Source organism: Clarias gariepinus, chromosome 6, assembly GCF_024256425.1.
Source record: "Clarias gariepinus isolate MV-2021 ecotype Netherlands chromosome 6, CGAR_prim_01v2, whole genome shotgun sequence".
NCBI classification, from domain to species: Eukaryota; Metazoa; Chordata; class Actinopteri; order Siluriformes; family Clariidae; genus Clarias; species Clarias gariepinus.
Genome location: NC_071105.1, coordinates 28,849,376 through 28,866,848, shown reverse-complemented (window position 1 = coordinate 28,866,848; position 17,473 = coordinate 28,849,376). Strand labels below are relative to the sequence as shown.

Sequence of the window (17,473 nt, the reverse complement as noted above, 5' to 3'; positions counted from 1 at the left end):
GAAAGGGGTGCACTGCTTTCACCAGTTTTCATCATACTCACTCCTTCTCCTGGATTCAAGGAGGTTATGTCAGGGATAATCCCTGGAGGATGCTGGGCACCCATGGATTGTTTGTGTCTTGGGACTTGGGACTCTTAAAAGTGGAAGACATAAATAATGACACTACATATGCATCCATCCATTTGACCTTATCCCTACTTTCCTCTTCTACCTCTACTTTTGTTTGGGTTTTTAAACAGTACCTTTTTTACAGTTTATACTGTTTATATTTATTTACAAATATTTTATACAGATGTTTATTTAAGCTTTTTGCACTAACTGACTAATTTAAAGGAGAATCGCATTTTATCATCATCCCATCAGTTGTATTTTATTTATGTTATTTTGTATTTTAAACTGATGCCTTTTTTTAAAAAACTACTTTGCGTGCCTTAAATTGCCCCATGGGGCAAATTATTAATTTTTAATTAAATTGAATTGAATTGTTTACAGACAATACATCTTTCACAGGAGGTACATTAGGGGCAATGATGGCTCAGAGGGTTAAGGCACCAAGTTATTGATCGGCAGGTTGGCAGTTTGAGCCCCAGCTCCACCAGGGTGCCACTGTTTGGCCCTTGAGCAAGGCCCTTAACCCTATCTGCTCCAGGGGTGCTGTATTCTGGCTGACCCCAGCTGTAAAAGGATATGCAAAGAAAGAATTTCACTGTGCATTATTGTATATGTGACAAACATAGACTTAACATAACATTCAAGAAATATAGAGATTAAATAAAGACCGGTTAATGACATTTATTCAATTTATCCGAATTTAAATTATTATTTATTGGCTACGTATTTGTTATTCCACACCTCTTAATGGTATAGTCAGTTCAGCAATTCCGTTATACCAGTAAATCAGAGCAAATGTTTAGATTTTTCCTGATGTTTCCCTTCTGAATACACCAGCTTCAGGCGTTGGAGAATCGAGCACACGCAACAGACCCACACAATGCGGGTGACATCACACGCGGCTCTGTAGACTGCGAGTCGAACATGAAGAACCGGCTGGTAGAATCGACTCACTGGCAGCCGAAAGCGTTACTGTACGGAACATGGCGAATGTAGTGCTCGAGTTCAAGGCTTCTGTCGGTGACTTGGACCCCCAAAGTTGCCCCGTGCTCATAATTGGACAGCTCGGATACTTACAAGAAATCAACTGGACCCAGATTAAAGGGAAACTGCTGCCAGTGGTGACCAAAGAGGTAAGGAACATTTGCATTAGCCGTAAAGAGCTAGGCTAATAACGTCACTCAGAAAGGCTTTGTGTTGTGTAATGTCAGCTGCAACAAAATCATTAACAGCTTTGATTATTCTTGCGTTTGTAATGGGTTTTAACTGCCCTGCTGGTCAAATACTGTGATCTTAACTATCTGCAATCCTAATAATAATAAACAGGACTAGCCTTGGAGCTAGGCGGAGAATAAAGCTAGGAGGGTTAGCCTTCCGCTTCCAGTCGGTGCGACACCGCGGCCAGGCTGTCCGAGCTTCACTCACTCTCAGTCCAGCGTCCGCGTTTACGGCTTATGCTCACGTTAGTGAAGCAGATTTAACACGATGACTGCGCATGTGCAGGAGCTGTGCTCGCGATCTCCTGGCCAGGAGCTGGAAAACAAAAAAGGCTAGAACTTTTCATTCAGAATTGGACTGGTTAATTTAAACTGTCCACTTTTATATTAGAATGAATATAGTCTTTTTCCTTAAATACTCTTGCAATTCCAAAGTAAAACAAAAACCCATTAAGTTAATTTTATATTAATTAATATTGTTTTCAGTATCTGCACTAGCATTTGAAAAAGACAGTTCTGTGGTGCAGTCAGCTTTCTAGTTCAACTCCAAGGTGCTGAGTAGGGTGAGATCATGGCTCTGTGTAAGGCCAATTCCACTCCAACCTTGTCAACCATGTCTTCATGGACCTTGCTTTCTGCTTCTTAAGGACTTTCTCCTCCTCCTCTTTTTTTTTTTGTTTAATAGCAGGTGGAATCCAATAGGTTACATCACTGCCAAATGTGGGTCTCATTCTCCCTCGTCTTCCCGGCCTCTTATAGCCGACTTTCCAGACCACTCACTCACTCTCACTCATCTTCTATACCGTTTTACTGCTTACACATATACACACTCACACACCCATTTACACACTATGGGCAATTTGGGAACGCCAATTAGCCTAACCTGCATATCTTTGGACTGTGGGAGGAAACCGGAGTACCCGGAGGAAACCCACCAAGCACAGGAAGAAACATGGCCGGGAATCGAACCCGGACCCTGGAGGTGCAAGGCGACAGTGCTAACCACTACATCCCCTTTCCAGACCAGCCTTACTTAAAAAAAAAATGCTGATCGTCTTGTTCAGCGTTTTAAAAGTTTTATCTGATGCTTCCACACACTCTTCTTAACTAAATTTCTTTTGTTGTCCCAATTGGTTTGTATGCTTTCTGTATACTAGAGCTGTGATTTTAATAGATAGTTTAAATACTTCTAATCCTGTAAAAAATATAGCTGTTTAAAAAAAATCAGACAATAAACAATCATGCAGTTAAATCAAATAAAATGCAATGCCCCCCAAAATAATTGAATTGACAGCTTACCACTGATATACTGTTATGCCTTGTACAGGTTTGGTGCTGTGTAATAACAAGAGTTTCTAATGTGCTTCAAAATGTCTATTTCTGTTATATCTATTGTTTAGGTATTTTTAGGATCTTTCTGTAAAAGTGAAGGAGACTGAAGGTTGACTAAAACCAAAACATACATTTTAGAAAAATCGCGCTGTACTATTTCTTTTACATGGATTCTTATTGGTAATGACAGCTTTATCTGATTATTACAATCCAATCTGAACGTATTGGAACAGCTAAGCCAATTCTTTTTTATTTTGTTATACATTTGGGATTAAGTTGAAAAGATGAATATGATACTATAGGTCAGAAGTTCAGCTTTTGTTTCACTAACCATGTTTAGACATGTTTAACAACTCAAGAACGGGGCAAAGCATAAAGTGTTGGAAAAGGCAAAAGTATTGGAGCAGATTGTTCCTAGGGACATTAAAGAAATACTTAATATATGTTTGCATATTAAGTGCATCAAACCTGGATTGACATCACTAAGGGTTGCATTCTTTATGGTGTGCTTGTTAAAGCTTGTACAAGCAAACAGAATTTGCTCATAACTAAAGAGCTCTTTAGTATTAGTAACTTGATATGTGCCATAAGAAAACTTGTTTATGAGGCTTAATGGAAAAAAAGGTTCAGTTTACTAGGGATCATAAAGATTAGACTTTGGAGCAATGGAAAAAGATCATTTGCCCATTTGAGTGCTCATAAAACCAGTCCTCATGTAATCATTTCTGATTTTCGTACTTTGAATTTCTTTATTGATGGATTCTTTTTTCAGGACGATGTATGTCTGTGTACATAACATTTTATGCTTTCCTTTTAGACATGGCACTCGGCTTTGAGCAGCCTCAATCCCAATCCTACAGACAGTTGCTCGCTGTATCTGAATTATGCGAGCGTGGCAGCACTGCCGTCTCGTGTAAGCCGCCACAATAGTCCATCTTCTGCCCATTTTCTTACTCGGTTGGTTCGCACTTGCCTGCCTGCTGGCAACAATCGATGCATCCTGGTGAGTTTCACTTCATGTCTGTGGTAAACAGTTACTATGTCATTTAGACTGATAATCTTGTGAAACAGATGACTAGGACTATGTATAAGAACTGACCGGCCATGAAATCGATATTGGTGAGGGGTGAAAAAATTATTATCTTCTTACAGTTGCACTTGCCAAGGAGTAGGATATGTTAGGCAACAATTGAAGGTCCCAAAATGTTTGAGTTGGAAGCAGGAAAATGCGCAAGCGTAAAGCTTTGAGTGTCAAGGGCCAAATTGTGATGGCTAGACAACCGGACCAGTCCACCTACAAAATAGCAGCTTTTGTGAGGTGTTTCTGCTATGCTGTGGGTATTTCATGTCACGGCATGTCACGGGCTCTGGCATTTAATGTAGATCGCCCACTACAATTTAGAAAAGGCTGTTAATTAGCTGATTAGTTAAATTAGATATGCTGCAAGCAGAGAAAACACTGGGCAGGTGGTCAATTAGGACCAGGGTTGAGAACCACTGACGTATCACCTAAACATTGTTGTGGACCAAGCACATCCCTTCATGACAACTGTAGTTCCAAATAGCCTCTTTCACAAGTATAGTGCATCCTGCTACATGCATAAATTGCTTAGAAATTATTTGAGAAAGATGATTATGACTTTAGGGTGTTGACTTGACAGATTCTATTACTTTAGTCTTAGATCTTAGTCTAATCAAGCATCTGTGGCATATTCTGGGAAACAGCAACACAAATTTATTAAGCAACTTAATGCTGCACACAAATCCGTGCCACCAAAGCAGCTCTGCCCCATCAAACTGCCTTCACAAGACCTCTAAATGGCCTGCTGGTCAGAGCTGCCTTGGTGGCACGGATATGTGTGTATGTACGAAGACTTTTGAATTTGAGATCAAATGTTGAAAATGATTTTTTTCAGAGTTAAGCTTTAAATATATATATTATTATAACATATTTTCAGGAATGTTTTTGACCTAGATGTGTTGAGCAATTTGGCTAATTTTGTTAAACACCCATTCGTTAAGTGATCAAATATATATAGATCTTGTGACTAAATGTTTTTTCCTGTTGGCCAAGTGTGATCTTAGTCATAAGGTCTGAATGTTTGAAAGAAAAAGTGGAAACTTAATATTTTCCCCTTTTTAAATATCGTAAGCATGATCATACTCTTCATGACATGCCTACCATTATCAGTTCAAACAAAAGCCTGCTTTTCTACATCAGGAAAGCAGCTAAAAAAGAATATTTGACTAAATAATCCTTCTAGTCCAAGAAAGACCATTAATGTCTTCCAATCTTCACAGTAGTGCAGAAACAAATTCGTCTGTAGCAGAAGCAACACATCTTAACTTTTTATATGAATTTTTTTATTTGGGCAGATGAAACAAATGAAATGGTAATAAAATAGATAGTATCTTTGTTGCATATCAGAGATGTACATTGACATTAACATCATTTTTTTTCCTTTTTATTTTTGATCAGATGCTGTGTGAACAATCGGATGTTTTTGCTTCGGCGTGTGCCATTGCCCGTGCTTTCCCTCTCTTTACTCGCCGTTCTACCTCGAGCACAACGGAAAAGAAGCGTGTCACCGTGGAGTTTGTCGTTATTGGTCAAGACAATACCCAGTTGGATTCTTCTATTTTGGAGGTGATTCCTAATAATTACCATGTTCAACAATGCACTAACCTGTTTAATTTTTTAATATACTTAAATATGCTATACGTAGCTGGACCTACTACACACTTTGCCTGACACACTACAAAAATCCTTTGCTTTCAATTTTATCATAATATAAATTTTCACAATTGTTTGAATACAGTCGCTTAGTAACGCAGCTGATGGTGTTCGTCTGGCAGCACGAATTGTGGACACTCCTTGCAATTTGATGAATACCGACCATTTTCTTGAGGCAAGACATTTTTGTTAATTTATGTTAGTGTAGAGATATTTTACTAAAATAAACACTCTTTGACTTAACCATTCACATAGCTTAATTAAAGATGTGCTTTTTACGTTGTGTACAGGAGATCAAAGCAGTGGGAAATGAACTGAACATTACACCAACTATAATTCGAGGCCAAGAATTAAAACAAAAAGGTTTTGGAGGTAAATTGTGAAATACAGTGCCTGCCACAGAAAGGCCTTTTAAACAGAGTAACCTTTGTGCCTTACAATCTGGTTTAAACATTAGCCTGAACAAGATTAAATGAGCCACTTTTTAAGTGACTTAAGAATATAAATAAGTTTTTTAGATGCCATCTTAAGCATTTTGCTAAATACTTTATAGTCCAATCATTTGATGTATTCTCATTTCAGGAATTTATGGTGTGGGTAAAGCAGCTGTGCATCCACCTGCTCTGGCTGTGCTTAGTCACACCCCCATAGGTGCCACTCAGACCATTGCATGGATCGGCAAGGGCATTGTATACGACACGGGTGGCTTGAGCATTAAGAGCAAAGTATGTATTACTTTAACCTACAAAACACTGAAATGAAATAATAAGTAATACCATATTCATATTAAATGTTGCACAACTGTATGTGTATTCGGTCCAATATACATTTTCAAAAGGGAAATATTTGAAATGATTTAAAATACAGTTTAAATACCTTTTAAATTGTTAATATTCACCTTTTAAATTGATAGAAGTGTTCTTTGTAGCAAAGGCCTATGCAGAAAATAAATGTATGAGGTTTTCAATTCAGACAAAGTATGGTTTTATTCCAGCCCAGATGGCCTATTAAAAGCCAAGATTAACTACTTAAAATGGGTGGAATCCTGTGTGATTAGAATGGCAACCTGCTCCCACACAAATACATTAAGTTGAGACCAAACCAAGTTGTGAAAGAGTTCAGAAACCTTGTGCATAACCTGGTTAATTCCGCTACTCAGGGAATTTTCTCATGTGTAATTCCCAAAATGTCTGATGTGTGTTCTTCAATCCATGCACTGTTCACGCTAAATGGACTGCACTCTGGACCAGCGGTACTGTAAGCATGTGCATGGCTGTAACAGTGCAGTCTATTACAGATTTCCTGGGAAATGCTCTGCATTGCACTCTGACCATACAGCTAACACACTGAAGGAGGCCCTGCTGATATTGACTGATATAAAGTCTAGTATTACAATAGATATTGTTCCAAACATTTTTGCAAACCAGACTTTTGTTGATTAAATCTGGTTCGAAATCGGAACTCGCCCAATTACATCTGTAAAGAAATCCCTACATATTGATCATGTGGAAAGCTGTCTGTCAGTCTTGACTCTGGGAAAAGACAAGCAGAAATTATTAAAGCTGTTTAAAGCTAAATAGTATGCAGTCATTGCTATTTAGGCTGAGGACAGAAAAGAAGTGACATCTGATGCCCACAGACGCAGATGTGACAGTGTTGGAAACAGTGAGGATGCCTTGGTGGCAAAAAAACAGCTCTTTCATTAGTTCAGCAACTCATGGAACATATAAGAGACTGCCTGAAAAATGAGGTATTATACTTGCGGTGGTAGCCAGTGGAACAGGCCGGCATTACCTGTCTGCACAAAAGTGCTTTACTACATACAACAACCAAGCTATTTCTATTAATTTCATGTTTTAGATATCCAACCTACAAACCCTCCTCTCATCTAATCATATGTGAAGAGTAAGATGAATTAGAAAATTAAGAGCTTAAAACTGTTTGGTGTAAAAAGATGACACTTTTTGGCAGAGCATGTAGCCCTTAAAAGACAGAGCATTTTTAGATATTTTTTTGTTACTATATATTTTATAGATAGATAGATAGATAGATAGATATGGGCTTAGATATACTTGACATGTGCTGGAAAAAGGATGTTACCGTATATTGCACAATGCTTGAGTTCCCCTTGGGTTTTTAAAAGAAGAGCCCATAAGGACCAGTGGTATGCTTTAAATTCCTCCTTTTCTTTTTCACTATCCTGATTGATCTTTGTTTTTCCCCACCTTTGTCTCTGGCCTAACCTCTGGGAATTACCAGTGGTTAACATTGTACAACCCTCCGTATTTATTTAGACTATTGTTTAATTTTGATATAGATATTCCTATCTCCTGGAAGGTATTCTTAATCTGTTCATCTATCTCAAAGCATTCTTTCTTCTTTCTTTAGTGGCATTTCAAGGAGTTTGCTATTCTTTAGCCCACTATACTTTATTTGGCTATTTTTGCTATCACTGGTAGATTTTTTAAAATTATTTCAATTAATTATTGTTTGCTTCACCTGCAGTGACGGTTCTTTGGGGTTCACATTGAAAAGCATCATAATTTAAATGCACATGCTATACCTGACGTTTTTATTTGGCCCATACTATATATATTCTATATGTACTGTAGAGTAATGAAAAAATAACCCGTCTGGACATGAAACGGCTGAAAAGTTTATTTTCAAATTGAATTTGGTCCCCTAAAAAGGGGTCCACAAATAAAAATACTGTGCTTTCATGTGCCTTCAAATGATTTATTTACCTGACTACAGATCATGTTGTAAATTATCATCTATCTTTGTATGCTTGTTAAAAATAAAGGATAAAATATGAAACAGTGAAATGCATTTTATTTATTTTTGTCCCTTTTCTCAAGTAATGTTTGTACTGTTTTGCAATTTAATCACATATTTTCTTCTCTTCACAGAGCACAATGCCTGGCATGAAGAGAGATTGTGGTGGAGCAGCTGCTATTTTGGGAGCTTTTAAAGCCACTATCAAACAGGTGAACAATCCGCAACGTTCAGATGAAATTGTTGGTACCCTTCCCTTAAAAAATGAAAAATCCACAATAATCACTAAAATAACTTGAAACTGACAAAAGTAGTAATAATTGTTTTTAATTAGCATTAACTAATAAAATTAGACATTGCTTTTGAATTGTGATTCAACGGAATAATTAAAATAATAATTATAATAATAATAAGACTGGCCAGGACAAAAATTATGAGGCCTAATAACCTAATATTTTGTTGCACCGTGTTTTTTTTTTTTTTTTTTTTTTTTTCGCCATCCTTGGGTGTTGTTAGCTGTGTGCTTTGGGTCAGTATCCTGTTTTCTGACACTGTAGAGTATGTTTTGTGCCAGAATGCCTTGGTAGTCTTGAGATTTTATTGTGCTCTGTGCATGGATTCAAGATACCCTTTGCCAGATGCAACAAAGCAGCCCCAAAACATAAACAGGCTTCTTCCATGTCTCACTGTAGGTTAAGTGTTCTTTTTGTTTGCAAGCCTAATTTTTACATCTGTTAACATACAACTGATTTGACTTGCCAAAAAGCAAGTTTTCTCTCATCTGTTCAAAGGACATTCTCCCAGAAGCAGTGGCTTGTCAGTATGCTTTTTGCCAAATTCCAGTCTCGTGTATTTATGATTTGCCTTGCCAGTGGAGTCCTTCTGGGTCAATAACTATTTAGTCCTCATTTAACCTTAAACAGTTTAAACAGCGACAAATAGTGCGATCTAACGCCTTGAATTTCTTTGGAAGTTGTCCTAGGCTCTTTGGTTACCATTCGTAATATTCTTCTATTCAAATTGACATCAGCTTTCCTCTTGCTGCCACGTCCAGGAAGGTTGGCTACAGTCCTTAAAACTCTATACTCCGTAATAATATTGGCAGCTGCAGCATTATTAATGTGCTTGGAAATGGTCTTAAGCTGCTTAAAGATGGTCTTATGGCCTTTACCATCAACATGATTGTCGATTATTTTCTTTCTGGTCTCCTTAGACATCTTTCTCCTTTTTCTTCCTCTATGTTTAATGTGGTACACACATGATACCAAACAGCAGTGTCAAATTTGTACTAGTTGTAATAAATTCATCCAGGCCAGTTTAATTAGTTAGTACTTTTATTTTATTATTAATCTGTTAAATCCAAATCAAAAGTGATGTCTGATATTTATTAGTCGAGTCATTTAATTATTATTTATTAGTTCTATCATCTGTTTCAAAGTGACGTATGACAGAAACAACCAAGACCCTTTCTAGATGTGATCTTGGTCTGGTCCCAATCAAAGGAACAGTTTGTCCCAGTTTGTCCCAGTTTGTTTTTCATGATAGAACATGATCCAACCATAATCCAATCTGGACCAGCTAAAAGAAGTACTCTGCAAGTTTGAGCCAAGTGGCTCCCAAAGCCAGATGCGCTTTGCATGTTTGCATTCCAAGCAAACAGGAACAGTTCAGGATGATGTTGTACATGTTTAATATTGGCTCCCTTGTTCTGCTTAGGTGACTGTAGGCTGCATATCTTTGCAAAGTTTGATGCAGGATTGTATTTTTAAGATATTTTCTCGAAGACCATTCAGCATTCTGTTGGCATAGATTTGTTCAGTATATTGCCCAGTTAAACTACAGTGGTGGGCAAATGCTAATTGTGCATTTTCTGCATATTGCAGGGCAATTTTCTTTCATTCAATATATTCATGAACAGAACATTGATAATTTTGCTGTGTTTACATTCTTGTTTCCATGCCAAACCTAGAATTAAGTTTCCTGCTCTTTTTGGGCAAACCTTTTTTTTTAAAAATGTGTTTTGGGGTAGTACGGGCATTAAATGAACCATGCTGAAATTCCACCACTGTGGTTGTCTGGCTTTGACTGCATCTGAAAATCGTAGCATAGGGAAATAGAGGGTCTTTAAGACCAAAATCAGTCTGCTTGAATCAAAAAAATAATAAACATTTAATTTCTTTTTAAAAATTTAATGGATTGAGAATATCCCATTGTGTGTTACACTTTGTTGCACCTCTGTTCAATAGATGGCAAACTTCCTGAGTCAAAGTAACAACTCTTGCGTCTGATATCAACAAGGTCCTTAACCATGAATATCTTGGGGTGGTTCAGTCACTGCTTAATGGAAAATGTTTTTTCTACAAAATGTTCAATTTTCAGCCCCTGCACTTTTAGCAGCATGCATAAGAGTATTTACTGACAGGGGAGCTCTGTAATAGGGCTAGCCAACAAAGCATAACACCAAAATGTGGTAGCATTGGTAATTAGAGGAAACCTAGCAAAGAGATAATGAATACCATAAAGCTCCATAGTGTTGTATGGGCAAAAGTGTACTAGGGTGGGGAAGATGACGGGGTTATTGACAACTTCCATCATTCAACATAAGGGAACATAAGTCACAAGCTGCTAGGAGGATGGACCCATATTGTAATTTGTATAAAGCAAGTGAAAGAGGGCTGTCTAACATTGTATTTACTGACTTTATTATCAGGGGTTTAAGGATAACCTGCATGCAGTGTTCTGCCTGGCTGAGAATGCAGTGGGGCCTACAGCCACCCGGCCAGATGATATCCACACACTGTACTCTGGAAAGTAAGTGATCTCAAAGTGCTTCACGCTGATGTTTAGCTGAGAGCACAGATGGTTTTATTGATATCACTCTAAATACAGTTTTACTCACTTCAAAGAAACAGCTATAGCATGCCTATAGCCATATGCTACATTGTCAAAAGTATGTGAACACCTGTCCATCACCCTGATATCTGCTTGTTGGAAGTCCTGTTCCAGGGCTGGTCCCCTATTTTCTGCTATAACATCACCCACTCTTCCGAGAAGGCTTTTTTAGTAGGTGTTATAATGTATTTATAGAACATTTGCACCAAAATTGCGCCCACTTAGCTATAAGAGCATTAATTAGATAGGGCACATATGTCGTGCAAGAAGGCCTGGTGTGCAGTCAGCATTCTTATTCATCCCAAAGATTTTTAACATGGATAAGGTCAGGGTTCTGCACAGGCTTAATTCTTCTGTGCCAAACATCTTTATGGACCAAGCTTTATGCACAGGAGTATTGTTATGGATATCGTCTAGACCAGAGGTGTTCAAATCCAGCAGTGGAAGACCAATGTCCAGCACAGTTTGCAATTTACCAACACTTAAACACACCCACCAGGCAAGTAACAGATTTGCTGAATCAGCCGAGGTTTAACAGACATATCCCTATATTTTGCTGGACACTGGCCCTCCACTATTGGATTTGGACATTGTTCTAGATATTTGCCTGCTTACATCATTGTACTATAGCGACAGTTTGAGGAAGAGTCACATACGTGTGTGATGGAGGTGGCAGAAGTACATAAACACAATACACAAATACTAATTATACTAGTTACTAATAAAGGTTATTATAAAGTATTTTACACTTTTTAAAACACTTTAAGTTGATGCTGTTGATAACATGAATGTGCAAATCCAATAGAGATTGAAAGCAAAAAGATTTTTTTTTTTTGTAGCATTGTTTGCATCTTCTATTACTTTTGTAGCTTATACTGCTAGTTGCTACCATTTCTACTGTTGTACAATGTGAAGTAATCTTCACATGTAAACATGGTGGGATCCATTGCCAAAGTAACCATGAATCACCTTGGTGCGCTAACCAATCTGTGCTCTTATAATGACCTGCCAGTCATTACTGTAAACTTGGACTGGTTAAACTGGTCGAATAGTTTTGTTTTTGTTATGGTGTCTGTGTTGGCATAAACGCTTATTTTTAGATTAAAAATTCAATGTGTTATTGCTAAAAAGGGAAAAGTGTCTATTTAAAATTTAGGAAGTAGTAAATTTTAGAAGTAAAAAATATGTCAATGGGAAGTATGGTACAGATTCACACACAGATTCAACTTACCACTTAAGTACATGAATACAGTAGCTGTACTTTGCTACTTGCCACCTCTGGGGTGTAATGGTTTCTGTATTTATGGGGTATCATAAAGAACATTTAAAACCACAAACCTTAGTTTACAGTTTAATGCAACAAAGCAATTATCTAGACATAATGCTCGGTTTTGGTTCTGGATCTGTGGAAATTAAATATATTTACTGCGCGTCTTCCATCTCTAGGACAGTGGAAATAAATAACACTGATGCAGAGGGAAGGTTAGTGCTGTCTGATGGGGTTGTATATGCCAGCAAGGATCTCTCTGCAGACATTATCCTGGATATGGCAACACTGACTGGAGGTCAGGTATGTATAAATATCTCAGTTTTCATTTTCAGCCTGTAGACTGACGATTTGACTATTTTGAAATGGCGATTTGACTATTTTGAAAGTCATGTCAAAAGTGGATAAAAGAAGCTTGTACAGTTATTTAAAAAAAATGTTTTTAAAATACCTCTACAACAGGTCAGCACATAGTAATGGCCATGTCAAAGTTGATGGCATTTTTTTATTGCGTAGCTGATCACAGGTTTATGAGTAAACCAGGAAAATCACATGTTGTAGAAAAATGCTTGCAGAAGTAAAACATAATGCCAGTACATCAGTTTATTGCTACTGTTTGTACAAAAATGTATGAATCATTTACCACTTAGTACTTTTCAGGCTGTTAGCATTTAAAACAGCATTCAGCATTTTCATACAGCTTTACAAGGCATGTTTCTGAGAGGCTGGTTATAATCCTCTTTTAGCATCAGGTATAACATTGCATCTTTCATGCACTGTATACTTTTTCAGAAAAGCTCCTGATTCTTAGGCAAAAAAAATGAAATTGTACAATTTAGCATTTTTTTTTACCATTTCCTGATGGGCAATAAACAGGTTAATGTTACTGTTTATAATAGAAATATGTAGAAATAATTGAATATGTATAATTTAAGTGTGTAGAACAGTAGAAAAGAATTCTGAAGAGTCCCTTTAATGCCCGTGTTTGTGGATTGCTTTAGGGAATCTCCACTGGAAAATACCATGCTGCTATCATGACCAACAGTGAGCAGTGGGAGATGGCGTGTGTGAAAGCAGGCCGCAGCAGTGGTGATCTCACACATCCTCTTGTCTACTGCCCTGAGCTCCACTTCAGTGAATTCACCTCTGCAGTTGCAGACATGAAAAACTCTGTAGCGGTAGGATAAATAGAATGTAAAAGTGCATCGTTTTTAACTTGTTGGTTATTGAGTCATTATTGATATCATTAATGGTATGTTGGCTGTTTCACAGTACAATGGAACCTTGGATTACGAACATAATTCATCCTGGAAGCGGGCTTGTATTTTAAAACCCTCGTAAATCAAAGCAATTTTTCCACAAGAAATAATGGAAACTCAAATTCGTTCCACAGTGCAAAAAAATTAATACATAAAAATAATAAATCCAAAATCTAAAGTAAAAATTAAACACGTTAACCTGCACTTAACCTTTAAAAATAATCGCGACAGAGCAGTGTTTCTGTGTAGAGCAGAAAGTGTGTGTGTGTGTGTGTGTGTGTTAAGGCGAGAGCAGGTGTGTGTGTTAAGGCGAGAGCAGGTGTGTGTGTTAAGGCGAGAGCAGGTGTGTGTGTTAAGGCGAGAGGAGGTGTGTGTGTGTGTGTGTGTGTGAAGGTGAGAGGAGGTGTGTGTGTGAGTGAAGGTGAGAGGAGGTGTGTGTGTGAGTGAAGGTGAGAGGAGGTGTGTGTGTGTGTAAAGGTGAGAGGAGGTGTGTGTGTGTGTGTGAAGGTGAGAGGAGGTGTGTGTGTGTGTGAAGGTGAGAGGAGGTGCGTGTGTGTCTGTGTGAAGGCGAGAGGAGGTGTGTGTGTGTCTGTGTGTGTGTGTGAAGGCAAGAGGAGGAGGGATGTGTGAAGGGGCACGTGTCCAATGACGCGCATGCACACACAACAGCAGGCTGATACAGAAAGGGAGAAAATGGAACTTTAACCTCTCTACTAAGACTTGCTTTTGCTTTACACGCGTGCACACGTGTTATAATAAACAGTACACGCGTGCGGGATACACACGCATACAAACACAAAATTAAATATGTTTTACACACACATGTGGTCACAGTGTTATAGTAAACAATACAGCGTGCACGGATGTTGATTATATCAGTGAGAGACCGAACAGGGGAGACCATTTCCCACAATTTTGCAGCGCAAGAGAGAGAAAAAAAAACATTGGCTCAGTTGTAATCACATGATGCTCTGCGTCGTAAATCAAAACTTATTGTTAATTTGCATGGCAATGTGCCAGCCAGTGGGTTTTAAAGCATAAATCACTTCTGTGTGAAATTCTCATAAAGCTTTTTCTTTTTAATTGTACTCAATTAATTTATTTTTTTCTGTTTGTTTGCATTCATATTTTTGTTTTATTGTTCTGTTGTTTTGTTTACTGGTTGAAATGCCTCACCTAACCCAGTTTTTACTTGTGTGTTCCCCATGCATAATGTGTGTCCATCTACTGTTAACCAAATCCAAATGCAAATACTCTGAATCACAGCTGAAAGTCTGCACTTTGAGATTAGTTCTGCTATTTATAATAATGTCCTTTATGTAATTTCTTTTTCAGCATGCTGTGGTAGACAGCTAAAATATCAACAACTTTGGATCAAAGTCCAAATATTTTGCTGCATTAAATTATATTGTCCAAAAAAAAAGTTACACACTCATATTTCACTGTTTGTCTTTAGCTTTGAATATGGTGTACCTTGGACATGACATTGTTTCAAGAACCTTATGCAACATCAGAAAAATATTTCAGTCCAAGCTTGTATTCATTTTTGGCTGAGATCTTGTATTTATGACAGGAGACTCAGACCACACATCCCGATGACTTTTACTCGGGTTAAAATCATGACTATGTAGGCAATTCATGTGGGAAATGATTTCTTATGCCCCCACAACTAGTCTTTCAAAATTTGACCTTGATCAATCTTGACATGCTTGTCCTGGAGTATGCCAATGACATCAGGGAAGAAATTAAATCCATTGATGTGATACAAGGGCCATTCCGTACATTCAGGTTTAACTTGGCTTTTATTCCAAGACATCAATACCAAGATTCTTATACTCTTTCGATGTTGCATAAGGTTGCTAAAACAGTCCCATGGTATGTGCACGCTGTAGTCAAAGTTAAAGTCGATCCAATTAAATATATTAGTGCGTTGCCCCTCTTTTTGACAGGGGATGACCATGTAAAGCAGTATGTGAAATGCATTTTCTGTCTTGCAGGACCGTGAGAATGCTCAGAGCTCCTGTGCTGGCCTCTTTATTGGTTCTCACTTGGGTTTTGACTGGCCTGGTGTGTGGGTACATGTGGATATGGCCTCACCTGTGCACTCTGTGAGTAAATGTTTTTAACGATACTTGAAACTATTTCAATAACGTCTTGTTTTATTTAACTGTTTTTTCCCGTCCACTAGCTACTGTAGCACTCCACTCTCAGTTGAGATGTGCCAAGAGGGATGAGAGGGTGAAGTTTAACATATGCTTTTTTTTTTTTAGATTTGTGAAACCAGCCACAAAATTTTCATGCTACATTACAGCATAGCTTGAACCCGAGTAGATTTCTTTAGCATGCATAAGCTCACACATTTTTTTTCTCTGTGATTGACAGGCAAAAGTAACTCTGTCCTATACTCTCTGTGAGTGCAGATAGTTTTGTAGCCAAGGTATCATCTGTGGCATCATCTGGATTTGAAAGTCCAATCATTTAACAATAGGGCAAATGTTTTTCCATTATACTACTTGGCAGCCCATCTAAGTTTATTTCGATAAATCAGATCATTAACAAGGTGTGAGCCAATGTCTGTGATGGCTAATAAACCATGATCAGAATGTTGTGGTTTGAGCCCTAGCACTGCCAGTGGCCTGAAGAAGGCAATTAAACCTATTTCCTTTCAACAAGATGTCATAAGCATTAACACAATTTGTTTACAAATTATCGTGGATTTTTATTTTATTTGGGTTATTAGAGCTCTGTAAATACTGCATGATCTTGGGTTATGTTATTGTAATGTCATTTTCTTTAAATATACACTAAATAATAATAGTTATACTTTGAATGTAGGAAAAATATTGTCAGCAGTTCACAAAAAAATTATAAAACTGTCTCTTATTTTTTTCCAGAGCTATATATACAGCATGTGTTTGTGTGTGTGCGCACAACTTTAGTGTATGGTAATTACATAGTTTAAGGTTTTATAACATTGCTGTGTAAGTCTCTAACAAATCGCTAACGTCTGTATTTCAGGGTGAACGTGCTACTGGTTTTGGAGTAGCCCTGCTTTTGGCTCTGTTTGGCCAGGCATCTGAAGACCCGCTTCTCAAAATGGTGTCTCCACTGGGCACCACTGCTGCAAATGCTTCTTTTGGAGATCAGATGGAGAGAGACAGCAAAAAGAGAAGATTAGTCTAGTTTCTTTACTTAGAAACCACTCAAAAAGCAGCAGCATAACATTAAATACATCAATACACACATCCCTCATTGTGTGACCGTCAAGCACTGACCATCCCAAAATTACTATTTTTACTCACTTTATTTCATTAAAGAGCACAAGTAATATTGTTGTATTCAATAAAATAAAGGTGTCAAAATAAATTTATAAGATGTTACAAGGATGTTTATGTGAACATTATTTTTTACTATGCAAAGACAAAATATACTTAATGTGCTAAGCAATTTTTGACAACCTAATGCAATATCACATTTATTTCTATTGAACGTTTCTTTAAGATCATGCATTGGTGATGAGACTTGAAGCACTCTAAAGTCTTATCCCACATGTCCCAAAGACTTTCACAGAGGTTTAAGTACGAATTCAATTCATGTGTGCATGCCCCCAGAACCACTGTTTTACATTTTGATCTAGATAAATTTTGGTGTTTTTATCCTGGAACATGCCTTTGTCATCAGGGAAGATATAAAACATCAATGTGATAGCATGGTCATTTAGTACATTCAGGTAGTCACCTGACTGGATTTGCTTCAGTTGTTTTCAGTTGTCAGTGCTTCAGGTCTAGGTTCAGCAAAGTTATTATACCTCCTGATTGTTGTACAGTGGGCACTGTGCACGATGGTCACCTTGTTCCATGCGCTAGGCTTCTTAACCTTACATCCA

The 17,473-nt window shown here is 37.7% G+C and overlaps 1 protein-coding gene across 1 annotated transcript; it reads left to right on the top strand.

Moving 5' to 3' along the window:
- The first annotated feature begins 1,038 nt into the window (after window positions 1-1,038).
- On the top strand, window positions 1,039-16,970 carry npepl1 (aminopeptidase like 1). Its single transcript, XM_053499160.1, has 12 exons — window positions 1,039-1,244; window positions 3,478-3,663; window positions 5,140-5,307; window positions 5,480-5,569; window positions 5,685-5,766; window positions 5,977-6,119; window positions 8,304-8,381; window positions 10,880-10,980; window positions 12,508-12,631; window positions 13,330-13,506; window positions 15,585-15,695; window positions 16,606-16,970. The coding sequence occupies exons 1-12, from the start codon at window positions 1,095-1,097 to the stop codon at window positions 16,768-16,770; spliced, it is 1,575 nt and encodes a 524-aa protein (XP_053355135.1). The 5' UTR covers window positions 1,039-1,094; the 3' UTR covers window positions 16,771-16,970.
- The last annotated feature ends 503 nt before the right edge of the window (window positions 16,971-17,473 follow it).

Bases quoted from the DNA above. Each gene is read 5' to 3' on its own strand.
- npepl1 (XM_053499160.1), top strand. From the start codon at position 1,095: ATGGCGAATGTAGTGCTCGAGTTCAAGGCTTCTGTCGGTGACTTGGAC. The intron at 10,981-12,507 runs GTAAGTGATCTC...TTCCATCTCTAG, and splicing joins CACACACTGTACTCTGGAAA to GACAGTGGAAATAAATAACA. The intron at 13,507-15,584 runs GTAGGATAAATA...TCTGTCTTGCAG, and splicing joins ACATGAAAAACTCTGTAGCG to GACCGTGAGAATGCTCAGAG.